Source organism: Dromaius novaehollandiae, chromosome W (genome assembly GCF_036370855.1).
Source record: "Dromaius novaehollandiae isolate bDroNov1 chromosome W, bDroNov1.hap1, whole genome shotgun sequence".
In the NCBI taxonomy this organism is placed as follows: Eukaryota; Metazoa; Chordata; class Aves; order Casuariiformes; family Dromaiidae; genus Dromaius; species Dromaius novaehollandiae.
Window position 1 is genome coordinate 32,678,727 of NC_088130.1, and position 26,817 is coordinate 32,705,543.

Here is a 26,817-nt window from a genome sequence, read left to right on the forward strand (position 1 = left end):
CAATACACTGCATTATAGGAAGCATATATGTTCATAGTTTAGAGATGCTAGAAAAAAAGTCACTCTGTACACATTAAATTTGATGAATTATGAATCAAAACTTCTCTGATGCTAAATAATCTGCTTACTGCCAGAAAATAAGAGGTGAAATTTACGGCTTCTATTACTGCAAAACACAGGAACATTCAAAAAAAACCCCAAACATACAATAGGCATCTTTCACATAATTTGATTAAACATTTATTCTACAAGCAATCTACTTAATTGAAAATGCTTACCTGAGGGATCACAATGTCAGCTAAAGCCTTTGAAAGCCTGTACAATTCCATTGTGTTCTCTAATTTTAAGGAACCATTGTGCTGAACATCATATTTTATACAGTCATAAATATCAGGAATTTTGCTAATATCGTATCTTCCGTTCTTTGTTTTAAAGTCTTTTTCCAGCTTGGCCCACCTGCGCAGCATTAGTTCTAGTGTTTCACTATGGTACAGCTGAATATCTGGACAGACAGATACCTCATGTAAGTATTCAGGATCATCCAAATAACAAAAGCACAATTTTAATTACATTATTAACACTTTAAAATAATTTTAACAGGAATTAATAGAGATTTAGTTTAGTAGAAATACACAACTGGCTTTGTAAGCAAAACTACAGCGCCAAGAATAAAGTGTCCTAGAGCACAAACCATATAAAAAACCAACCAAATGAGAATGCTTCAGAACAGAGTGCATATCCCATTTCTCTCTTTCTTGCATGTGTCAACAGCAGAAGCCAAGAGAGTGGGAAGAAAGGATGGGTAATCCCCATTGACAGGATAGAGGATTGGACCAAACAGACGGAACACCAACAGTACCTATGGGTGAAACGTGTAGTGCCCAGCTTCCAAGTAGAAGCTGTTCACATACTACACCCTCTGGAGAACAGTGATGGAGTATGTTCTAATACTTAGCTAGTATCAAAAAACCCCAAAAAACAACAAACAAAAAAACTTGTGGTCAATCCCAGTACTAGTTTTCCTGTGGTAGCTGTTCACCACCACTAATCAGAGCATCATTCTCTGCAATATTACTGTGTATCACATAGAGTAAGCAACAGATCTTCATCAAAGATACTTAAATAAAAAAAAGTTTCTATCCAACTTAGCTTTACTACCATTTGCTTTTCCCATTCCTTTTGCAAACTGGTGACTCCCAAACTATTATGACAAGAATTTCTGCAGACATTTGAAAGCTACCCTGAGTTTCTAGACACAAGAGCCCTTTCCTCCAATATGACCATGGGTTCTTCCTACTGCTCTCACATAATTTTGAGAGCAGAAAACTTTTATTCTAAAATCACACATACAAGATCAGATGTGAAAATCCCTAAGGTATTGTTGATCAAAGTTCTGCTAAAAGCCAGTTTAATGAAGAAAGGTTATATTACGATTCTTTCTCAAATGTAAATGAGAGAAACTAAATATAATTACAAAATACTTAAGTACCTGCAGACTTTGGATCTTCCATTCTTTGCCTGATCTGAGAAGTCAAGCTCTGGATTAAGGAATAGACCTTGTCACATGTCTTTACAGGATTTTTGATAACCTGCATTGATTTTATCAAAGAGATGCTTCCAGACGGGGTAAGCTGCAATTTCAGATAAACACAAAATTATCTCAACAAATTGGTTAATTTTGAAAGAACTGAGGAATCAAGATAGAATGTACTAAAGATTCCAAGTACTGCAGGAAAGGTATTCAAGCACATTGTTATTTTTGAAAGCATTTCTCAATTATCTACTCCCTTTAGAGGAGCTAACAAAGAGATAAATTGAAAGGTAGTAAGATTTACTAGAGATTCAAAAGCTTACAAGAAATTCACAGAGTAAATAGTTCTATACAGCAGAGTTAAGCAAGTTTCAGGAGTTGATTTAACTCTCTCTTATTCCAAAAAGTGCAAATTCTGAGGATGTGTAAGACTTCATATACATTTAGTAATTTTCCAAAATTTCCATTCAGTAACTATTGTATTTAAAAGCTCACTAAAAATTTTATAAAAAATGTTACAGGAAGCCCTGTGTAATTCAAAAGTAATCCGAAAGAACTGGTGCTCTGATATAGGAAAAAAATACCACATTGTTTCCTCCAAACCGCAGGCAAGTAAAAAGAACAAACCCCAACAAAAAATAGTATTATCACTTTAAAAACTCTAACGTTAGTACGTTTCAGTGACTTTCTTTTAGAAGAGCATGCTCAATCGTTTCAGGTGCCTTTCAAATCCCATACCATTTATACAGGAAAAGAAAAAAATAAATCCTGGTACCATCTACTACTTTCTCCAGCTCCTGCTAAATTCACTACTAACAGTGATTTGGATGACATTTTCAATCTATACATTTAAATGAGTTCACATAGAATATATGTGCAAATTAATAAAATTAATTTTTCAACAATTTGCTGTCAATACCTTTTAGAGTATAGCAGATTAAGCTTAAATATCATTTTGAGGATTTCTTTTTAGTTGTTATACCAGGCAGAGTAAGGGCATTTGAAAATATTAAAAAAAAGTTTCCTAACTATTTTCTAACTGTTCCTAACAAATGATACTTGCATTTAAAACCAGGAATAATTATTTGTATTTTGTACTAAGTCAGAATAAATTTTATTAAGAAGCACTAATTTAGCATGTTAATGAGACATTTCCTTTCACTGTTTAGAAAGTATTCCACTGGTTTTCAGCATCTTAATACTCTCAGAATCAGAAAAAGGCCTTGTAGCAAGTTAAATATTGGTACAAACTTTAATCAGCCAGCAATATATTTTGCAATACCACACACCATCAAAGTAACTATTACCAAAAAAAATAAACATACTTAAATCTCTTGAACAATTTTAAAAAATTTATTGTAACAGTGAAAAAGATTTACTAATGTGGTCCCTATCAACAATTATATTCCTATTTCAAAGTTTTTAACTATTCCAATAACTCAAATTGCATAAAGGGAAAAAATACCTGAAACGAAATTCCTGCAGATTCCTGCTTAGTTCAAATTATTTGCAAGCAAATAATTTTTCAAAATACATAAACAAAATCCCTGCTTATTACTTCAATACAAATATTTGCTTGATCTCTATTTCATTTCACAGAAAAAGTAATCATATTCTAACCTTATCATAATCGTCAGCAGTAAATTCTCTGTCTCTCTGGAGAATTTCATGGAGTCTTGCTTTAACACGATGCTGACAGCTGCTTAAAGAATCACTGTCACTGTCCAACAGACCATTCATATTAGCACTTTTAACCATCTGGACAAGAATAGGAGTCAGCTCACCCTCTAAGGCCAGTAGTCCCTGAAGCAAATAATATAATTAGCCAAATAGATAAAGATGAAAATGTAAAGAGTACCTTAAGAAAACAAAACAAAACACCAACAATTTAAATCAAGGTTATATCACTTGCCTACATGTTTGACATACAGAGACTTGGCAGATAATTTTTGCAGTTTGCCTGCAAGTGACCCCCAAAATGCCACTTTAGTGCATAGGATAGCTAGAGTCAGTGCAACAGTGGTGGTGACGTGCCCTGAGCATGCTCCCCAGCACCAGCTGAAGCGACCCTGGCATGTCAGAAGGGCTGCCAGAGAAGCCCTGGCTGTCCAGGTCTCAGACCGCAGGGATGCCTGGCGCCTCGCCCCAAGGCTGGGAGTAACAGCAACCTACCTATGGGAAACACGCTCTGGTCAAGGTGCTGAGCCATCAGGTGAAGAGCTATGGGAAGAGTTAGCAGGCTGAAGAGCATCAGAGAGGACACACAGAAGATAGATAGGGGCAAAAGACAAAACCCACTGTGATATAAAAGGAGACAACCAAAGGCTATGCTTGAGCAAGAGGTGGCTGAAGACTTCCAAAATGTAAACAGACAGAAACTAGAGATGTTTCTGGCAACAGAACGAACGCTCCTCCTCTGCCTGCAGATGTGCATTTACAGATTAAGGATGGCACACTGGCAGCAGGTGTGGAAGATCCAGCTCTGTCAGAAGTGGCATTGGTGTTGGGTGAGCCTGAACCATGCCTTAGCTCCAATAAATTGCTATAAAATAGTAAGATGTGCACACGCAGTACTGTCAGCATGTCTTACCTATTTGGTGGTTATTCTGAAAGGCCAACTATAAAAGCATCCTGTAACAGCCTTTTATTCTAAGAAATTTTTTCTATTAATTCTAAAAAGCCATGAACATAGAATCTGTATTGCAATTTCCCTTTTAAAGTAGTTTATTAATTCCACATTTGTTATAGCTTCAAGCCTCCTGTTTTCTGTATACGATTACAAAGCAATATGCAAAAGATGGTTTCAATGACAGTGTTGCCTCCTGAACTCCAGACCCTTTGGTCCAAGTGACTGAAAATGGATTTTTTGCTCATGTAAAATGAATGCACAGTTAAATCAGTTCTAATATCTGTGCTTTATGCATCACACACACACACAATTTGTCAAAGAAATCTGCCAAAATATGTGGAAAATAAACCCAAAATAGGCAAGGTAAAACTATACATGTTTCTCTCTTTTGGAAGTGGTTACTGGAAAAGACTAAGGTGTATTGCTATGGTTGCATAAGTTAAACCCGTCTGCAGAGAGCTGCTCTCTCAGAGATTCACGTGCCAGGCACATTAATTGGAAACTTATCACACTGCCCTAAATACTTTTTGAAAATATATTTCTTTTGAAATGCAGCCTTGTTACTCTGCGGACTGTAATAAACCATACAACTCCCCCAGTCTTCAGCAGAACAAACAGTCCTCAGAACATCAGGATTCTAAATTGAAATTGCAATTTCACACCGTACCTTTGCAAAAGCTGCTGCAGTCATCTGAACTCGTCCCTCATCAGAAGCGTAGATTTTGAGATCATGTCGATAAGTGCTATGTAATCTAAGTAAACCACATCCAGGAAATCCAGCATAATCTCCTATCAAACAAACATTCTGCTCAAACTCTCATTTTGCACTTGATCAACTTCAGAAGTGATTAGTATACACCATTCAACACTTTTTTTTTTTTTTTTTTTTTTTTTTTTTTTTTTTTTTTTTACCTTGTCCACCTGGATACATGCACCTGAAAGCCCTTCCAAGCTCCTCTGCTTGAACCCTGCCTGCAGGGGTCAGTTCTCCTCCCCATTTTAGAACCAAAAGCAGGGATGGCTCATTTCTTCTGTTATCTAATTGTACACAGAGAGAGGAGTTCAGTAGTGAACTATATTACAAATCTTTTTTGTTTATAAATAAAAATACTGGACCTACACAGGGCTTTAGTAAAGGATCTCTTCAACATTATAAATTTTTAATAGCATTCTAGCATTAGGAAAACACTGAACTAGAGGACAAAATGGGCACTTAAACAGAGAAACCTGCAGTAGTTCAATTACAGAGAAAACGTAAGTGAAAAATATTTTGTAGGAAATCTGAGGGGGGGAAAAAAAAATCAAAAGCCAGAAAGCTAAAACAAATGGGATGCTAAATATCTAGAGTTATTTCAGTTAACACCCATAAAAGCTTAAAATTTTTTTTAAAGATAATAGTAAACAGTGCGTGGGATTTTCCCCATATCTGCCCCAGGATACCATTTCTGGCGAATCACTGAAGCTTCTTCTGTTACAAAAAAAAGCAACGTTAAAATACAAATTTACTACCTAGTTTTGGGTGTACTACTCAGCAGATTAAGAGACTGAATATCTGCCATCAATACAAACATTCAAAACAACATATTTCTCTTCCTAACATCAAGAATGTAAATGGACATCCTATTAAGACAAGAGTACATGCTAAAGTAATACCATACCTTCCTCTTCACTGGAAGTTTTTGGGCAACCATGAGGAAGATATGTTAACTGGACTTTGCGATTTATCCCTGAAAAATGCCCATACCTGAAGTAGCAATTATTGGAGGAAGGGGGGAAGAGAGAAATAATATTTCAGATAAGAATATGTATTTTTCCAATAAATATTCAGAATTACTGTGCTCCTGTAACAGTTAGGATATAATAAAACTATGCTGCCCATTGATTCATGCATGTGGCTGCCCATATACTGAAGCAGTGCTTGCAACAAACCTTATTCAACAAGCACAGAATGACTACAAAAATAGCAATCATCCCACGATGAAACATTTCAAAATATTACCCACTATTTACTGTTCACTGCACTGAACACAAAACTGAAAAACTGCTTATGCATAGCAGCCTAAAACAACCTACATTTTCAGACTGCATGAGTAATTTATTCAGATCTATAACCATCAGTATCTAGAATCTGATCTGGCAGTGTAGATGGCCAATGAAGTTTTCAAGCAGGACTCAATATATCTGAAGAGTAGAAATCTGCTGCATATATCTCAATAACTATTGGTTTTGCCCTGATTTTTTAAAATTAAAGTTATCTACTACCATGTAGAATTTTAAGACCCCAGGTCTGTAACAAACCTTGCAACTTTAGTTTCAGTTAAAAATGTTTCGTGTTTTATACACAAAGCCTTATCTATTTGGAATCTGCCAAGTCTGCTAAAAGGTGGACAGTATACAAGCAGCGTAAGTGCCTACAGGCTCCAGCAGACTTCATTATGCCACACACTGCAAGAGACAGACCCTACATTCAAGTACTTTAGGTTTAAAAATATACAAGAAAATGAAACTCGAGATCAAAGGAAGTAGTACTTTCATAAAAAGTGTACTGAGACGCATACTAAATTAAGCATTAAGTTCAATAAAAAAAGATAAGGAGAAAACATGGAAAGAGGCTGGGTCTCCTTGATCCCTCCTTAACATCAAACATGAAGCCATCCTTTCTCTTACTAATCTTTATGCTTTAATTAATATATCATTGCATATTATTTGGTAATCATTGCAATTCTAAGCAGTAACTGTAATAGTCAAAGAAGTCAAAATAACAGAAATCTGTACCGCTATGAAGCATTAGACAAAATTAGATACTTACATTTCTAACACAGTCTTTAGTTGTTCAAGTTTTGCTTTACTTTCTTCAATTTCAGAATCATTGTTTTGCCCAAGTTCTACAAGAAGTTGCCTTGCTATATCAAGCACTTCCTAAAGAAAGGAAACAAAGGAATTCCTTAAAACAAATTATTTTCTAGTTATAAAATAGGGGTGGGGTGGGGGTGGGGTGGAAGGATAAAGACAAACTTGCCTGCAACTGTTTTGGTTTTTTCAGTTTTAGTTTTCCAGATTTATATCCATCACATTTTTCAAAGAGATCAAAAAATCTTTAGGAGAAAGCATATTGATTAAAACAAACAAACAAAAAAACACAATAAACCATATTTGGTAAGAATGTTAGATTATTACTTAAAGAAGTCATGATTATTACTTAAAGAAGTGGCTTTTAAAATTAAAGCGGCCTGAAATTAGCATCCTTACATTATAAGGAAAGCATGTGAAAATCTGAACTTCAGAGCTCAAGCCAACCTTTACTCATTCAGATCTTATCTCCCAAGAAAGTCTTCAACACATTAGAAAAGTCAGAGAAAAACTGACTTGCCAAGTGTTAGGGAAAAAACAAACAAAACAAAAACAAAAAACAGCTCCCCCCTCCACAAAACACCCTACACATCAAATGACAAAATATTTTTGAGTATACAGCTAGGTCTAGTCTTATATTCAAGAACAATCCTTGACAGAAATGGAGATTATAAGTATCATATATACAGTTCTACACATTTACAACACATATTGCTGAAAGCAACAATCTAGTCCCAGTATGAAGAATAATTATGTTTTATTGAAATTGCACATAACTGCAGGACTGCTAGGTAAGGCACTTTACAATCTCCACCCTAAAGATGGTATCTACCAGAAGTATCATATAATCATATGGCAGAAGACAAAAAGGTGGTGCAGCAAGACAGTTCATGCAAGAAAAACAGTAGGATAAAAAGAGAAAGCCAAAGAAGACATAGCATCATGGTCAAATGCCGAAACAGAAATACACTTTGCTACAATATTTGGAGTAAGGACACTTATAGAAACAAAGGCATTTTCAATAAGTTTAAACAGGAGCATTTACAAATCACATGGGATGAAGGAAGTCTGCACAATTAATTTGATTGTCTTGTTAGAAAGAGAGGTGCATGCTTATTATTTACCTAGAATAACACTGGTTAGATTTAAAAGAAAAAAAAGAAATACAAACCTGTGTGCATGCAACTTCTGCTCAATTCACCGCATGACCTCCACATGCCCATGAAATGAGCATGGTTCTAAAGTTATGAAACTAATTTTTTATCAAAAGTCAACTTACTTCTGATGTTTTACTTCCATTTTCATTTTTTGTTTTGGTGTTCGGTCCCCATGACGTATTACAGCTATAACACATCTAAGCTCCATCCTGAAATTTTAAGAGTTTTTCTTCAGTTCAATGTATGGGTTTTTTTTCTTATTAAAAACACCGTGAATCAAGACAGTTGACACAATTATATCTGACATAACTACAGAAGTGACGGAAGGATATGCAAGAATATAAGGTTAACTGAAAATGATGGAAGGTATAAAAAATACTGATTTTAAGACTTGGGTAACTACAGAATATCTATTTTAAGTAGTTTTTAAAACAACAATTTTGAGGTTTATTTAATGAAAGAGCATGTTTATTAGAAGCGCATATTAAGTTGGTGCTGAACAATGATTAGCAGTGAAGGAAGCTATGTGTAGAAGATGCTACACTTGAAAATCTGCTGTTCTATACTCAGCTTGACTAAGGGTCAGAAACTCTGATTGCTGGCATAGCAATTGTGATTCCTTCCTTGTTTTCATCACACAAAACAAGTGTTCATAGGCGAAAGTGGGCACACCTTTTGAAGAGAAAAAAAAATTCACACAAAAGTTATATTAGGACTTGACACAATTCAGGTAGAGCTACTATTCTCTTACATTGTTCCAGAGGTGGTTGGCACAATAGGGATGTCTTCGGCTTCCAAAGGAATCGACCATGGAATTTGAAACTGGGGAGCAAGTTCTCTCATTATGATATTTCTAAAAGATGAGGGGGGTGGGGTGTTAAAAAGGAAAAAAGACTATTTAAAGTATGGCTTATACAACATAACAACATATACAAGCCCCAAACCAAATAGACATATGCATATACTTTTAACCAACTCAGTTTTAGAATACTAGTGACATTAAGTCTCTAGACATGTTTCAGTAGTGCATTGTATTACAATTAAAAGAAAAAAACAACAAATTTAAGGCTACTATAATCCTTAATTACATTTGTTATAGAAACAACAGAACCCTAACTTGCTCAGGATTTGTAAGAAACCTCAGTCTATGTACTCCAATTCCTAGAAAAATTCCTAGGCTGTGATTTGGTCTCGTTAATTGAAATATTAGGATACCTGACTCCATTATCTAACTGAAAGTCCCTGAAAACCAGCAAGCCATTCTAATCAAAGATTAACTGGTACTTTTAGCAGTAATTTTATTTCTCAGAAGTTTATATAGTAAGAACTGGAAGAACATGTAAAGTCTCTGGTCATAACTACAAAATGATTACGTTACACCAACATACAGAAGATTTTAAAACTTTGTTAATGTCCTACTGCCTAAGTATTTCGTCAAATACATTGAACTTCAGATTAAAATCTACCAAAGTAATAGTACTGAGCACTTAAAATAATTCATTTTAAATTAGCTGAACCCCAAACATTAATTTCTAAGAAGCTAGGAAAAAATGTTTTTTGTTGACTTAATACTATAACTTATTACTTTTTAACATAATGAATAAATTGATAACTTTTTGCAGAAATCACAAGATCTACAGGAACTTGAATAAAGAGAAATCAAAATGGGTCTAAGAGTTCTGACTCTAACTCAAGAAGTGACCTAAAACAACAGACCTACAGTTATTATCTAGAATTTCAATCTAGCTATAAATTCTTTTTCACCATTTAGATAAGATGCTAGATCATTTGATAATGCAGTAAGGTCATGCTGTATGTCATTAGCGCAATCTTACTGTAAAGCCAGTTTAACTGGCCAAAATAGGATCAACTGAGCTTGAGGGCAACATTTCACTGGCATACTGTTCAGTACCCAATTCCGCATAATCCCTTATTATCCCTTTTTTTGCTCCCAGTGTAACAGACAGAAAATGGCATGACAGGGTATCTTGATGCTACCTCAGCTTGTATATACCATTACAAAATACACAAGTATAAAAATATATACTGGCATCAGATGAAGGACAATGTTCATAAATTTGGGCACATATTAAACAGCAAGAAACATAATCACTAAGTGGTGCTTGCCCACTTGGAGAAAAAACAAACAAACCAACCAACCAACCCTCAAACCCAAACTCAACCACCTATAAGAACTCAGTCCTGCTTTGAAAATATTTTTTCAATTACCTTTAAGTGTTCACAAAACACTCAGCTTAGATGTTTCATAAATAATTTAGGAATAATGGGAAAGTAGCACATGAACTAGTTACACACAATACAGTGAATAGGCAAAATGCCTGAAGTCAATAAACTCTTACCCAAGTATCTTAGCACAATCATCATAGTATTTCATGGAGTTCTTCACAAAACTGAAGCCATTCACATCACAGACATAGGATTGTCCATTAGCACGCAATAAATCAAAGCCACAAACTGTTTGCTGTTTCAGAATAAAAGTTCAAGTCATTTCTGTCAGAGATCACCTTCCTTAGGTTTGCTTATTATAAATATTCATTATATTTTTACATGGTAATTATCCAAAAACGTGACAAAAATGTAATAGATTTAATACTTCATTCCTTTTGCCAATTCCATGTAAGGTTTGCTCACCTTACGCAACCATTTTTCTATTAGCTTTACATCCCCAGCTTTGCTTTAAACTTCCTACATATCCGTAGCAACATCAATACTGCAGGTCAAATTCATACATTCACAAATCTAACCCTCGGGACCCTCAGTGTACGCAAAGATTGGCTTACAAGTTCTCCATTCTTAGAGATTTTTCTCTAGACACTGCTTTTTGAGGGTGGCAGGCAAGAAGAGACAAAGCACCAATAAAACCTTTTTTGTACAAATCTTAATTTGATAGGCTATTGCTTTGACATTGACACGATATTAACATTGTTAATTTAGGATAAAATGCTGTTTTAACAGATTACTTTTTAGAGCTCAAAGCCCACTTTGCTTGGTGATAATGGTCCATACCTTACAGGCTCCTGAATACCACCATAGTTACATGCAGGTAACACATGACAGACTGAAAGGCAACCTTTTAATAAGGCTGAAGGAGGGCAAGAAATTGAGTGAAGTTTTAAAGTACCTTGAACTATACAGAAATGGAAATCATCAAAGATTTAAAACCAAGAAAAACTAGTTGTGTCAATACCAAATTAATATTAATCGGGCCCAGTGTAAACACTAGTTAACAAGAGTTACATAAACTTGACTACTGCAGTTGTGTTTCCTTAACTTAGAAACCATTAACAAAGTGTGCAAATGTATGATGCATAAAACACACACGCTGTGCACTGGCAAACCACAATAGTAACAGGAAACCTGCACAATAAAAGTATCCCACCCAGAACTTTTTAATGCAAAGGAAGAATTCTTCCAGATTAAACAAAGTGTGGATGCAGAAGTTTAACTCTTCTCCCTCTTGGGAGTTCTGCAGCAGTGTAACTACTGGCTCTGTACACTTAAATGCTAAGGAAATTTCATGTGCTAAACAATTAATTAGCACTAAATGTTTGATCAGATAGCAAAGTAATCAGCTTACCTTGAAGGCAAGGCATACTTTCCAAGCAATTAACTTCTCTCTTGCATTCAGGATGACTGGATACCTCACTTCTTTTCCTTCACTATCTCGTTCTACCTTGCCATCCAGAGCTGGAGATTTCCGGGCTTCAGCATGAGCATAGTCTGGACCTACTGTGTACACCTTTATTAAAAAATAGGAACTCTTGATTCAGTGTAATTAAGTTACATTACATGTATGCAAGAACCTTACTAAATTTATCTCAACTGTGGTAGTCCACGCAAAAGATGCTAGCAAGTTTTCATCACTGATGAGATGGCTCTAAAGTAACTTCCTCAATGGTACTGTGTTCAGAGGACACTGATCACTTACTGACAACCTAGGATGAAACAGGAGGGGAAAACAGCCAGAGCCCAAGTGAACAGGAAAAATTAGAAGTTGCTGAGTGAAAATTAATTTCTTATTTTTAAACCAAATCATCTGCAAAGCCTGGATAGATTAATACAAAAAAATATTTGAGCTTACTTGATAATTGAAATTTGGCTGTAGGACTAAGTGATTCCCGTTATTAAAAGATATTTTCATATTTCAGGCAAGATTGAACAAAGATGATCTGCCCCGTTTTACTGTGACAAGACAAGGGATTTAGAAAATAAGAGTGCTGTCCTCTCTGCTAGAATTTCAACTGGCAATACTCACTAAAAGAGGAAAGTATTGGAGCCTTTAATAGAAGAGATTTGTCGAAAGCTCTCAAGACACAGGTTACTCTTACTTTCCTTAAAAACAAATCTGCAAGTTTTGATAAGAAAGTCTTCAACTGAAAAGGTGATTGTAAATACTGTCAAATATCGCATCTATTCTCAAACAGGAATGAAGAAAGCTGTGGTGAGAGCTCTCACAGAATCTCAATACCTTCTTGGTTCTCAGCAGATGGAATAAGTACCTGGCTAAAGTCACAGAAACCTCTCCAAGGCTAAAAATCTAAGCTGACAATACCCCTTCCCTGTGCTACATTTAACAACGTGTGGTTGACCATAAGGCAATACTGACTCACTTGAAAGTCTAATGAGACTAGACATGACTTCTCTCTAGTGGTTTTATCTTTACCAGTAGATTTAAGGGAGCAATTGTAGGCAGTTGCACTTCTTCAAACAGTTCTCAGATGCAAAACCCTATAGGACAACATGTGGAAGAGATGGGGTGACAAGTGTCTTATACCTCTATTGTAAGGCATGGCATGTGGTATTATCAACCTCCTGCAAGACTAGACTGCGTATTTCCTGCTTGACTGATGAATGTAGTATCTCAGCCATTGGCAAGCTGAGATTAGAATATGGGTGACAGAAACACCTGAAAGCCGGTCAACTCAGGTAAGAGGGCGAGTTGGGTGAAGTTGCCTGATACAAAGATGACATCAGTCTTTTTACTTGAAGAAAATCTATTTACTCAGGATGCTTAAGTCCACAGTTGCTGTTCAGTAACTACACTACCACAGTAGTCAAAGCAGTCCCCATCCACCCAAGTATTTGCATCTCTTCAGATGACTACAAACTTTTATTTTTGGAAGTAGATTGTAAAGCTTTTACACAGGCTTCTATAACCTCAGGTTAACCTACTGCAAAGTGTTCTGCATGGTGTTGCACACTAAAATCATCTGAGGAGTATGGCTCATAAAAGCACAGCAACTTAGAGAACAGGGAATTTGTCTGCAAACATAAAAACAGCGTTCCTCTCATGCATCTCCAAGTGGAAGAAGCTGACTGCTAAATGTCAGACTCTGACTTCCACTCTTGGCCTAAATATGATCTCCCACGCATATGGTAAAACAATTGTTTGACATGTTTTGTGATGGGTTTAGAATTGACTTCTGACAAAAAGGGAAGGAAAGCAATTTCCATAGATGACTGGCTGAGTTCCCATTCTGTTATAACTGTATTTTATTACTCTGTTATGATGCCTGATCTTTGTATCTGCTCAAGTAAATGAAGAAAAGATTGAAAATAATATACAGGTATGTTCAATGCATTACCTTTTCCAACTTCATATCATTTTAGTAAGTAACTAGCGTTTATTAATGATAAGATTAAAATATTTGGTAAAAATATATTTCAGGTACAGATTTCTTTGCAACTTGCAGACAAAATATCAAGGTAGCATCTGTTTACATAGGAAAGTATGTGGTGTTCTGGCACTAATACATTACAAAAAAGACAGATGATGAGTCAGGTAATAAACATCCAGTACTTGCTTGCAAAGACATAAGCAAAGATACTCTGAATTACAAGTACTGTGTTTTGCTAGAATAAGAACGACATTCTCTACTTATGAACTGTACCAAAACTTTATTAAAGCTAATCCTTGACACACAGATACACTTTCATCTTTAAAGCTGACAAACTCTTAGAGCACTTGATTGTTCTAAATATAAATCAGAATGCATAGTTGTCATACCTTCACATCAGTGCCATCTGTAGGCATGAATTCCTCATAAATATAGGAGCCTGTTTTTCTCACACTGCTTTCAGGAGAATAAACACTGCTTCTGCTGCCAATCTGAAAAAAATATTTTTCTATTAATAAACTCATAGGCTACTGAGAGACTTTTAAAACTCCTTGAAGTACCACATCTGTACTGATAGAACATATTTCCTGTCCTAAGTGAAGCAAATAGTTTTTTGATAGCTCTCAGAAGATTTTTGATATTCTAAACATGCACTGACAGTGTATGCTTATTTTATCTATAAGAATAGGCAGCAGCTGACAATCTACTAAAAGGAACAGGGGCCTTAATTCATTCTACAAGTTTTCCTGAAACTCATTTTTCTGATCTGCACTACTCCTACACAGGCCGAATGTGACAAAAGCAAAGATGCAGGTCTCAGCTAACATATGGACAGGACAAAATTACTCTGCAATTCTCTGCCGGGCATCAACTTCTTTGGGAGGGATGTGGGGGGAACAAAGGCCGTAACTTTCTTACAGAATCTAATTTTATGTTCTCACACCGGGATACTGATTCCACCCCACAAGAGTTACTTTCACCAAGTTTCCACTTAGCATGACAGAATTTCAGCATTTTTAGTATACTGTCCTCACCTTTCGAAAGAGCCTCTGGCTTCCACCCCCAGCAGATGTTGGATAATAAATGTAAACATTGTGGTCCTCAGCACTAACTGGCTTTTCTACAAAAGGCTTTTGGAAAATTTCCCCATTCACTTCCACATGATCTTCTCCTTCAATCAAACTGCACTCTGAAGAAACAGCGCAAACAACAGAGATGCAATGATATACTCATGGAAAAAATGATTAAAGGTGATATTGGTGGTTGAAATAAAGATTACAATGAATCTTCAGTTGACTGGATCGTTATTGACTGCACGAAGACTTCATCATCACGTGCTGAACACGTTTGCCGTACCACGTCTAAATGGTATTACATTAATCCTGTTTTTCAGGATTTCTGCTGATTCCTGCAGCATTGGAGAGCAAATCATCCCCTACAGATGCATATTCTTGTATATGAGCATGTTTTTTTGTGGGTTTTTTTTTTTTGAAATGTTTTGAAGGGAGGAGGTAGGGCTGTTAGTTTTTCTTTCAGTGCCCTTCTCTGAAATACCAGAGCAACCACAGCTTGAGAGTGAATGTGGGGCCAGATGCAATAGTACTTTTAGTATGCTGAGAACTCTCTCACAATGTGTGATTGGATTAGGTAACTCTGCTGTGTATAGGATTGGAAATCTCTTCACTACAGGTTGGCTGGGTGCAGCAGCTTTCATTTGACTTCAGTAGCATAAAATGAGTCTTTTTTTCCCCCAAGGTTAGGCAGACTTTTTCACCTAGAATTCTCTACCTCTCCTGAGAGCTACAACACGGTAATGCTCCAATTTTCCTTATTGTTTCTTATGTCTTATTCTTATGTCTTGATCAGTCATTGCAATCTCCTAAGAAAAAGCTCTTAGGTTGGTTTTAAAGTAGAGAAAAAATTCATTGCAAGTGATATCCAGAGGAGATCATCTGCAGAATCTCTCTGGACTAAGTTTCCTTTACGTAGTTCCTTGTATTTGAAAGGGAAAGGATTCAATAGCCTGAGTTGCTTTTGCCGATCCTACTATTCTAAGCAGGATTACTAATTATCACGGGTAATGGAAGACAAATCACAAATGCTGCTCTCCTTCGTTGGTAGCATATTTCTACATCAGTTTGAGTTTGGAAGGCCTCATTCTAGCTGGTTTATGATTGCTATAAGAGAATTCTGACCTCAGACTTCAGAATCACTCTTCTTAAATGCGTACTTTAATTAAATACTGGAGAAGAAATCAATCTCTGAGCCACTGAACCAATTCTCTAGGAAGCAAAGTTTAGTTTTCCTGTATGAATCTACTGGTCTCCAATGGAAATCAAAAGATGCCAATGGTTGATATTTTTGTCATCAGTTTTTACCTTGGGGATTATTTGGATCACGGTTTAGAACTGCATAACGAGGAAGTAAAATGCCTTCAGCTTTAAGAATACTGTATACTTCTCTCCTAGAAGAAAAGAACAGAAGTTGCATAGTAAGACTGCAGGTCCTGACAGTATTTGTATTTTCTAGTCCATGAGTGTGTGGAAAGGAAGAGGAAACTATATAACCACACCGCAAAAGATCACGTATATACTGTTAACACTCTGTGTATACAATGCTTCAAAAGGTTGTTGATGGAGAGCTGTACCTTCGCAGGGATCTCATCAGTATCAGTAAAACAATCACATTTGCAGTGCCAGTGCTTTCCCTCCATCCTCATGGTGCAAGAACAACTTGCACAGAGCAAGTCTCTCAGTAGAACAGATTAACAAGAATGGCTGGGAAAGTTCTTACAGTACAGCAATTGAAATCATCTAAAATAACAAGCCTGTTCACTGTTCAGAAAGCTCTGTTTATTTTGCTTACTATTGTTTTGTTAATATTTGCTAAGCATGATTGCAGCCCAGAAAAAATTCGCTTTGGTATTCAAAGATCATGTGGTCATTCAACAACCCCCAAAAGTTTTTACTTTACAGAAAAAGCCTTACATAAGCCATATGAATTCTACAATATGGAATGCTCTACAGTTGCAGAGAACAGTTATGGCCCCAAAGTCAAATGTGCTTTTATTTCCTCATCTCAGAGACAATTAACTGTTTAATATGCTTCCAATTAAGCTTTTCCTGTTTCACAGCTAACATCATCTTGCATAATGACTATCTTAATTGACGCTGCTAATCTCTTTCGACACATACAACTGCAAAATGCAATGCTCGTGTAAAATTAGCACTCTACAAGAAATTGAACATTTCAGGACAACTTAAAGTCATCAAGAAACTCTCCTCTAAACTTCCATAGCTGGCATCAGGGTCTCACTGCTTAAGTTTCACAGTCCCAATGACTTGAATAAGAGGTGATCAAATGCATATCAAAAGTCAGATTAATGAATACCAATAGATAACCAAATGCTATGCCACTTCACGAGTGCTTGACAACAGAGGATTGTACAATCCCAAACCTATGCTATACGTATTTTTCAGACTTTAACCTTTTTTATTTGCTAGGCATTAGACAAATGTATTACCAAATTTCTATCTTGGCAAATCTTCAGAGCCATCAATATGAAAGCAGTCAAGGAAAAAAAGCATACCTAAACACACATCACAAAATTATACATAAATTAACAAAACATAAAATTCATTGTAATTTAAACTAGTGTACAATACATTGAAACTGTTGTGCAATACCAGCAGATTCTCACAGTCCCTCACTTAAAAGTGGTTTGTTCTTGATAGGTAGTTATCATCACTTACCTGTCCTGTATGTGATACTGCATATTCAAGTCATTGATTACAAATGGATTCCTGAGTTTTGCATAGGCAACTGCTTTGTCCAGTGGAAAACCTAGAATATTTATTAAAGAATATAAATTAAAATCATGATACACAATGCTAGTACATAGTTTGACACCTTCATTTTCAAACTTTAGAGTATAACCAGACATACGGCTTTGGGACGATGTTCCCTCCCTCAACTGTAGACATATATAATGTGAGCTTAAGACAATCACGAAATCATAGGCCAATTTCAGTGTACACTGCCAGAAGTAGTGGTCGTGTCTCCCATTCCCTCCTCCTCACTCCATATTCCCTAGTGCCAGAACTAGGGTTTGTGTTGCCTTTGCCTGAAAATGTAATTTTTAACCTTAGCCCACTCACCTTTGGTTCACTGCATAGTCCCACAAAAAGCTTAGAGATTAAGTCCTGCAGAGATGCAGGAACATGTAGCTAGAGACCCAACACGCCCATTGAGAGAGCAGCATGCTTTTGCAGTTATTGGTCCAAATTAGTATTAGATCAATAGCGCTTACCATTCCACTGGCATCCCAAATATTTACTAATGGAACAGCTATTTTAAAAGTCATGTCAGAACACGACTTTCTCACACAATAAAAATAGCATCATTTTAAGAGCTTGCATTTTAAAAGTCAGCTGTATTACATTAAACAAGAAAAGGGTACTGCTTCCTAGGAAAATCCAAGAGAACTACAAGGCAAAAATAATTTAAAAAAATCCACAGGCTGGAAGAAATATATAGTTGTTGAGTTTAGTATTAGTAAAATTGAATTTAGTATCAGTAAAAGATTTACCTTTAGAATGAAAGGAAATGAGACAGTCACATGAAGGCCAGTTTTCTACTGGCTCATTCAAAATAACATCCTCTTCAAATATTACAACAGTTATGTACTTAAACATGGAGAGGCGTTCAAGAATTTCTTTCATTGGTTTGGACTTGGATTTCTTAGCCATTGAACAAATCCCAACTAAAATTTGTCTTTCTGGTGGCTGAAGGGGGTGGGAAAAAAAGCAATTATTAAGTCTTCTCAGAATGCAACAGTGTTTTAGCAGCATAATACTAGTGCAGACGTACTCTGTTAAAATTCACATACATGATTAAAAGCTAAACTAGAGGTAGTAAATTGCTAGCAAGGAATACAATCCGGTATGATAGCAATTTGCCCTGCGTCCTTATGAAACATGCTTCAAGAAATTAAGTTGTTCAACAGCACGATACTACTTTAAAATATTTTTGTGAGCATCTTACCAGGAACAAATGTACAGGATCAAAAATTGAGTCAGAAATGCCACACCAGAGCGAGATCACACTTGTGACTTGCTGTGAAATTAACCAGCAATTCTTTTTTAAACAATTTAATTTTTCTAAACCTATTAGCCACAAGGCTTCTCATTTTACTACCTATTATTAAGAAGTGAACTATGATAATGAAAGCTAATCAAATGGAAAATATTACTTTAGATTTCTCAGAGTTATTCTGTGTATAGCTAGTTTCACTCTTCTTCTGTATAGTCGATATTCTCTTCCACTTTATAAGCCTTTAAAAAATTTTTTACTTTCCCCTGTGGTCTTAACTGTGACAGCTAACCTGCTCATCTGTTTAAAATGAAACAAGAACCCCACAAAAAAAACCCCTTATTTTAAGTTATTGTTCTTTTAAAATATAGCCAGTTACTTTTTCTTGTTAAAATACACTGATTGCATTAAACAGCTTCAGTGCTAACTTTGCAGTACGTGGTTGCATTCCCATTAATCATGATCAAGTATTTGATTAACATTTCATTTAAATTTTAGACATGCTTGCAATCGATGAAAATTTAATCTGACAATTCCCTAAAGTGAAAAGTTACAGACTAAAAGATGAAGAAAAAACGCAATTTAGCAGAGATGTAACATGACTCGCGCAGAATAAAATTAAGAGTTTCAGCCTTAAGCTAAAAAGCGGTAAGTACAGTGTTAAAATACAATTCACAACATTCCGCAAGTATAATAAACTAGAGTATAATTTAAGATTAATTTCACATGCACTTTCTATAGACCAAGATAAGAAAGAAGGAAAGAATAAAAACATGTCATAGCCTCATGAAAACAACAGCAAGATGATTATAAGATGAAAATAGAAATCTTAGGAGTCTGTTCAAACTGAAAATCAAAGGTAATCCCACAGCAGTTGACAATATATACCAAAGATAAACTCTCCATCATCTTATGCCCTGAAATTCAATCCCAGAATCCAAATCAAGCCTGCAAAACTGGCACAACCACCTGAACTGCCCTCAAACTCTGCATTAAGGTCAATCACATCTACTTCCAAGTTCAAGGCATACATATTGTAACTTATTTTTCAAGTGTGCTGCATTTCCAAATGTAACTGACAGGCCATTATCCTAATACGATTAGACATTTCCCAGTTTAAGTCTAATACTGAAATGGTGATCTATGTGAGCTAATATCATTTCAAAGGTAAAATAACACTAGAAAACATACAAGGTGTATGTGCCCCTAAAGTACGTACAGAGTCATATTCCTCCTCCTCCTCCTCTGCATGGCCATAGAAGTGATCATAATCTGTAGATCTGGCTGAGTCCAGCAATTCCTCTCCATCTTCTCCACCCACGAAGAATCGAGGAGGATCGCTCTCTGTTGCACTAACAGACATGGTTACAAGACCTATAGAGATCTAGGTAGAAACTGCAGCCGCTTCGGTAGCTGAGATACTGGGCATATTCCCAACGACTTGGGAACACAGAAGTCCCCCGCTCTTTGATGCTGCTTCTGCAGTGTTGTTACCGTGATTAAGCTGTCTGCCAGGCACAGTTTAACAGGTATCAGCTGTCCATTATTGGTTTGAGTTGTTGCTCCAAGAAACCAGCCACGGGTTACGGTTTCCCTGAGATGATATGGCAACTTTTTATCCTAAAAACCAACACACACAACTTGATAAAGGCACATAAAAAAAGCTTATCAAAAAAGAAAAAAGGCATTTGGATATCAATACACCTCTGATCTAAGACACAGTGTCCAAAGCAAAGAATCAGAAATAAAACCCTGCAGACTACGTACAGTCTACAATTCTACATGTATATTTAGAGCTGGGGAAAGTAATTTCAAGATATTTCAAACTGCTGACTCAGACATTTTAAAAATACCCAGTACAACTCTGCAAAGTAAAAAGCATTAAATGCATTCTTTCCAACTTAGGAAAGGCAAAGCATAGAGGGTATCTTTTATACAAAGATAAAGGAACAATAGCCTTCTCCAGTATTTGAGATATTTAAATACCAATTTCGGTCAGCTGTTTTTTCTAGTTTCCTGATAAAACGAGCAGCGACAAACAACTAAAACTAATAGACAAAAATTCCAAAAAAAAAAAAAACCCAACATATAAAGCCACCATTAAGGCTATTTAAGAAAACTATTCTTTCAAAAACAGAGTAAGACTTTGGTTTGAAAGTAAAACATATATGCCAACTTGATGTTGTGTGCTTATTTAGTTCAATTAAGTGTTGCTTCATTTTCACACTGAAAAAATATTTACAGAGGTACCCATTAGCACTGCCTTTGATCAAAACTACTTCTAAACATCAGCTTTCGATGTCCCAGTGAAACGAACACATATTAACCAGCCACATCAAAAGAAAGTCTTGGCCAAGTAAGCTGTATATAGAAACAAAGAGACTTGATGCTCAGTCTTCTGTTATATTAACTAGACAACTGTTACTTTATAAATTGTGCATGGTTTTATACTATTAATTATAACTCATTATTTGGAATTTTAATAAGCAGTTATTTGTTTAGAAGTTCATCTGATCATGTGGCTTCAGTGAGCTGGAAGAAGCCATTTAAAGGACTGCAAGTACCCAGTAGCTACACAGACTGAGCTGCGGCGTGGCTGTTGCAGTTTGCCTCTACTGCTTCTTAAACAATGGTTTTAGGCAATGAGAAAGAAGTCAGTATAATGCATAAATGTTCTAAATTAAAGAGACAGGAACAGAAATCATTTAGGTTGTTTACTAGTCAGATCATTATGTAAGTGCTGTTGAACAGTGATGTCTCAGCAGAACTGAACTTGTCTTTTAATCTGCCAAAATAACTTTGATTGTTCTATAAACCAAGTAAAGCAATAGGAAATTTCCAATGGTAACCAGTCACTCAGCCTCCTGCGAAAGAGGGTGGCAAATAAAGCAGAAAGGATCTGTCATAAGCCAGAGAGTGACAGATTAAGCATGGATAAACAATATAGCTGCTTCAGATCTGGAAAAGCTGAGGTCTGAACAGACATGCAGGGATCCTGGAGCCACAGCAAGTGATTCCACTCTTAAATTTATTTGTTATGTATCTGCTGTTTCAATCCCACTAATAAAAATTACTTTCCCTTATGTCAAACTGCAGCTGTTTGTGTTTCAAGCAACAAGGACAAAATGAAACTTCAAACAATTCATTTTGCTCCCACATGAGAGTTAGAAATTAGGTATTGAGAGAATTCCATTTATGAAAAGGGGAAGAAAACAAACTGTCCAAATCCTGCCTCAAGAAAGATTCAGCAAGGCAGAGGTTACTGGCAACTAATACAGAATTTTGAAATAGTACTAAAGATTAAAAAAATTGGCAGTCTGAAGAATTGGATCCAAACTTAAGAAAAATGAAAAGTTTAACAGCTCCTCTCAAGACAGTCTGTCCCCCCCCCCCCCCCCGTTCTGTAAATACTCTCATATTTAAAAGCATAATTAATTATGCAGGTGAGTTCCTCACCAGACCAAAGAAAAAAAGATCATCAACTCAGTCAAGAGGAACAGAAGGAGGTACTGCAATATTTTACAGCTATTCCTTAAGAATAAGTGAGGCAACACAGAAGAAAAAGCAGAACTCTTTGTAAGGCTATGGTACAAATCGTGGCGCAACACTGCAGCACGTACAACATGAAGTTCTTGTCACTTCCTCTTTAGAAAAAAAGAAGAGAATGTAAAGAAAAGGATAAATGATTGAGGTATGACAAATCTGCAAAATCACTAGCAATGGAGAAGGAAAATAGGGTAGGACTCTTCATTATCCTTTCTAATATTTTGCTTGAGGGCAAAGACTAGCAGATGGAAGAGACAAAAAGAACAGTTTTTTCCCTCACAATATACATAATTACGTTTTGGAAATCCAGATGGTTTTGATTCTATAAGCTTGTATGGGTTCAAAATGTGATTAGGCAAATTCATGGATGGAAGAAAATAGCAGATATGATACCATCTCTTGAAGTCCCCAAGCTGCTGCAAGATGAACGATCATTCTTGAATGACCAAGAGAACAGGCCACATGTTCCTCCCTAGACATTTCGTTATCAGCTAGACTTATCTTTGGTCTGACTTTAGAACAACAGTTCTTAAGTACTTTTGCTAGCTATACTGCTGTAGTAACTCCCCAAAAGGAGAAGTATCATAGTACCTAACCTTTCAATACATTGGACCCATGCGTTTCCCTGCATGTGAGACATCCAGGATGCAAAAGAGATGGGTAGAACAAACAAGAAAAATACTATACCATACAGGCTGTCTCCTGATGATTTATTTCACTAGCACAAATTTTCATATACAGAAAACCTCGAAAAGAATATGTCAAGAAAAGAAAAACAGATGTCCTACCAAGTTCTTAAAACTTAAGGTTTTCTCTTAAAGAAGAAAAAGCAACCACTTTAAGCAGATAAGCAGCAGGTCATCAAAAGGGGGTTGTTAGTTTTCTTCCCCCTAAATATTCCTGTAGCGCCCTTTGTGAAAGCGGTAGAGTTTGTGAAGTTAAGCAATTAAAGACTAGGCATTTTATTCCTGGTCAGGTAGTGAAGTGTTTACATAGTGTTTGGTAGCACCACTAACACTCAATATCTGTTCCAAATCTGAGCAGTATTTAATGAATTTCAGAATTAACAATTACATTGCAAAAATATCCCACAGGTCCCGTAAAATTTCACAAAGGAAAAGAATTAACTCCTCCTAGACATGCACAGTATTTAGCATAATAAGACCTTAGTTCCCAAAGCAGGCTGTTGGGCACCATTTTAACACACAATTTCTCTTAGAAGGAGAATGAAACATGCCTGGATCTCCTTAGAAAACTGCAGTTAACTCACCTAAAAATCTACTAATTTTGGATGACAAAGCTTATTCAGTTAACTTTAGTATGTCAAAAAGCCGTGTTATTCTGCGCCTAGGATCATGATGATTACAGTATTCCTAAAAGCACAGCAAAGAATCTGACGTTAATATCAAATAGGCACAATATGAGGGTCTCTGGCAGTACTTGAATCTCTCTTACCTGAAGCAATCACTTCTCAAAGCAGTTAGCTAGGAAATCATACAAATAAAGATTGAAGGGAAAAGCACAACCCCTCTACAAATCAAAGACAGACTGGCAAATGTAATTCCCCAACAGGACAGATCAGCAAGTCTATTTGAAACTTAGCGTTTCTTCATTTTACTCACGCAAGAATCTGGAGAGTGTTTGTTGGTCTTACTGATGGCAAGAAGATCTATCAAAGGGAGCTTCACTTGTGGAAGACAGACTTTGAGCAGTCACCTTTGTGGTTAGCAGATTGCTTCCTGCAAGGTTCATCACACTGTTCACCCCCTGAAGGTGGCATCTTTTGTGTCTTCTAACAAGTAAGTTGCAAGGCACCACCTATCTTAACACAGTGCTAGAGGAATTTATCTTACACAGGTGTCTTAGACCAGTTGACAAAACTCCCAAGCTATTAGTCTGAAGAGCAAGCATCCTCTTCATGAGCACATACTTTCCAGCTGCAGATGAGCCCCTCTAGCTCTTGTGGAGGAGTGCATTCAGTGTTACTACAGCAAGACTGGTAAGAGCATGCATTTATAAATCTAGAGAAGAAAAGACAAACTGCAATTGTGAGGCAAACACTGATATATTTTGTTTGGAAAACCATCCTCAGCCTACCCCAGAGACACAGGAAATGCAGCTTGGCAAGATGCGTCTTGCAGGGTTCCAGCTGCTTCTTGGGAGCTTTCTTAAGATTTGAAAACTACAGTTTTCAGAAATATCAAAGGATAGCTGCATTAATGCCAACTCAGAATACAGATCTCAGCTGACCAGATAGGCGATTACGGTTATTTTGTAATTTACTTTCTCCTAAGGAGAGAAAACTAGTGTAAGGACTATGGATGAAGCAACAGAAATCTTGGGATGAACTCACTTTATAAATCAATTATCCACATAGATGAATTGCTAGATTGCTATTCCCTACTACTGCAAATGGGACCCAGAATTTTAAGTTTGTAAAAATAAGAGCAAAGATACAAGATCAAGAAAAGGTACCGACCCTTTTGCAGTCTTATAACCTACTACTGCATGGACTAGCTGAACTGCATATAAATTGGCATTCTGACAGCTGATGATTACCAGCTTATCTTTCAGACAGCAGATGCTGTAAACTACTGTCATTAGCATAAATTTGTGTCATGACAGAAGTGAGTAAATTCTTTATTTTTGGAGTAAATGCTTTTAGAGATAAGAATCAAGATCCTTCCCCTCCAAAAGCTTTGGCTACTATAAAAAAATAAGGAATCCACTTCTTTCTTGCGGTGTGTGACATAAGAAGTCCAAGACAAGGGGCACAGAAAGAAAAATCTGAAGAAATGTGAATAATTTACAGAAGCCTTCTAAAACATCTACAGTAATCTGCAGTCAACAGAAAACGCAGCAACCAAGTAAAGAGACAGTCACTGGATTAATACATGGTTCTCAAATTGTATGCCAAGGAGAAACAACAAATGACAGAGCAAGAAGATGGAGCTCGTCTGAAATGAAGTCTCAGTTCCTCTGGAAGCATTGTCAGCGGTGTCTCGATGCTGATCGGAGAAGCTTCTAACACACCGTGTTCTAAGCAGAATTCCATCTTGCTACCACAGACAGCAAGGAAGAGTCCTTCCAGCTCCCGCTTTTCTGTATTAAGTAGCGAGCAGCAGCAGCAAAATGGAGGTAGAGCTGCTCTATGTCATATCCTCTCATATCGAGTGCATGAGCATAAGCCTCACCAGACAACAAAGATTAAAAGATTACATGCATACCTCAACCAGAGAAGACTGCAATCTAAGCAAGACAAAACCCAAAGCTTTCTGCTGGAACATACACTGATCCGTTTCCAGTGAGGTAACGGCAAGAAGATCCAGGCAACAATCTCCTCCTGTGCAATAACCTCTCAAGGTAAAAACGAATTAGATTGTGTTCCCTTTAAACCTCAGCTGTTACGCAAGGGTTCTATTTTACAGTTTACAGATTAAAAATCTCTTATTTTTGAAAACCATAGTTTAATAGTGTTGTTTCTTTAAAAGAACCTTCAACTAAACGTATGGTCTGTTCATTCTGCCTGCCCTAAAACCTTCTATTCATGACCACCATACTATAAATCTTTGCCAAAAAAGGGGGGAGGGGCAAAAAAAAAAAAAGAAGAAAAAAAGTAACTGCTCAAAGAAAACATCAGTAAATTTGCTCATTGTACATTCTTGAAATAAATCAATCTCAGCTTTTCCCTGAAAAGGTAAATGGCACTAAAACAGCATAATGCAAAGGAGAAAGAAAAAGCCTTAAGTTTGACTCCTATTATTAATGCTTACTAATAAAAGCTATACCAAGGTAACATTCTGAATATATAAAATCATACACAGACAAATTTAATAATAATAAACAGATAGGGTTGTACTTGAATCATAGCCCATTAAACACTCAAGTCCAGTGTTCACTTCAGGGGTACTCTGTAGGCTTTTTCTAACAGAACAGTTCTCTACTTTCACAAGTAAAATCTTAAAGAGGTTTCACAAACCAAGAAGCAGCCCCTACTAAATGTTAAACAGTTATTCTCTCAAATAGTTTTCCTGTCCCCACTCCACACGTTACAGCAGCTCAGGAATCCAGCCTTGGTACTTCCTATATTTACTCAGACCATAAAGATTAGCATTCCAATAACTGTCAGCAACAAATCAGCTCAATAGAGGAGCAATGATCTGAACAGTCATGTATAAACAGCTCAAAGTTTTAACAGCTCTGTATGAAACACTTATATAAATACGACTTTTGTAAAACGAAGCAAGCATTCCTCCAGCTTTTCTTTTGTATAGGTATAGCTACCAAAAAAGCAAACTACCTCTACTGCACTCTAATGAAAAGTAATAGGTCAAAACTACAGTAAAAATGTTTCTCATTTGTAACCTCAAGAAA

At 36.3% G+C, this 26,817-nt stretch overlaps 1 protein-coding gene across 15 annotated transcripts in view; it reads right to left on the reverse strand.

Moving 5' to 3' along the window:
* LOC112992421 (inositol hexakisphosphate and diphosphoinositol-pentakisphosphate kinase 2) overlaps window positions 1-26,817 on the reverse strand; it is a 52,855-nt gene that overhangs the window by 20,694 nt on the left and 5,344 nt on the right. For 14 of the 15 annotated variants that reach the window (XM_064500320.1, XM_064500321.1, XM_064500319.1 and 11 more), the window contains 18 exons: window positions 20,117-20,517; window positions 18,395-18,590; window positions 17,559-17,649; window positions 16,185-16,270; window positions 14,841-14,995; window positions 14,196-14,297; window positions 11,766-11,927; window positions 10,528-10,649; window positions 8,919-9,020; window positions 8,290-8,376; window positions 7,180-7,255; window positions 6,970-7,079; window positions 5,819-5,904; window positions 5,073-5,198; window positions 4,828-4,949; window positions 3,152-3,334; window positions 1,490-1,631; window positions 279-502 (listed from right to left, as the gene is read on the reverse strand). In XM_064500320.1, the coding sequence (XP_064356390.1) occupies window positions 279-502; window positions 1,490-1,631; window positions 3,152-3,334; window positions 4,828-4,949; window positions 5,073-5,198; window positions 5,819-5,904; window positions 6,970-7,079; window positions 7,180-7,255; window positions 8,290-8,376; window positions 8,919-9,020; window positions 10,528-10,649; window positions 11,766-11,927; window positions 14,196-14,297; window positions 14,841-14,995; window positions 16,185-16,270; window positions 17,559-17,649; window positions 18,395-18,590; window positions 20,117-20,260 (2,316 nt within the window). In that variant the 5' untranslated portion in view covers window positions 20,261-20,517. Of the gene's footprint in view, window positions 1-278; window positions 503-1,489; window positions 1,632-3,151; window positions 3,335-4,827; window positions 4,950-5,072; window positions 5,199-5,818; window positions 5,905-6,969; window positions 7,080-7,179; window positions 7,256-8,289; window positions 8,377-8,918; window positions 9,021-10,527; window positions 10,650-11,765; window positions 11,928-14,195; window positions 14,298-14,840; window positions 14,996-16,184; window positions 16,271-17,558; window positions 17,650-18,394; window positions 18,591-20,116; window positions 20,518-24,065; window positions 25,740-26,817 lie in introns of those variants that run through there. The other variant, XM_064500322.1, reaches the window with a different exon arrangement.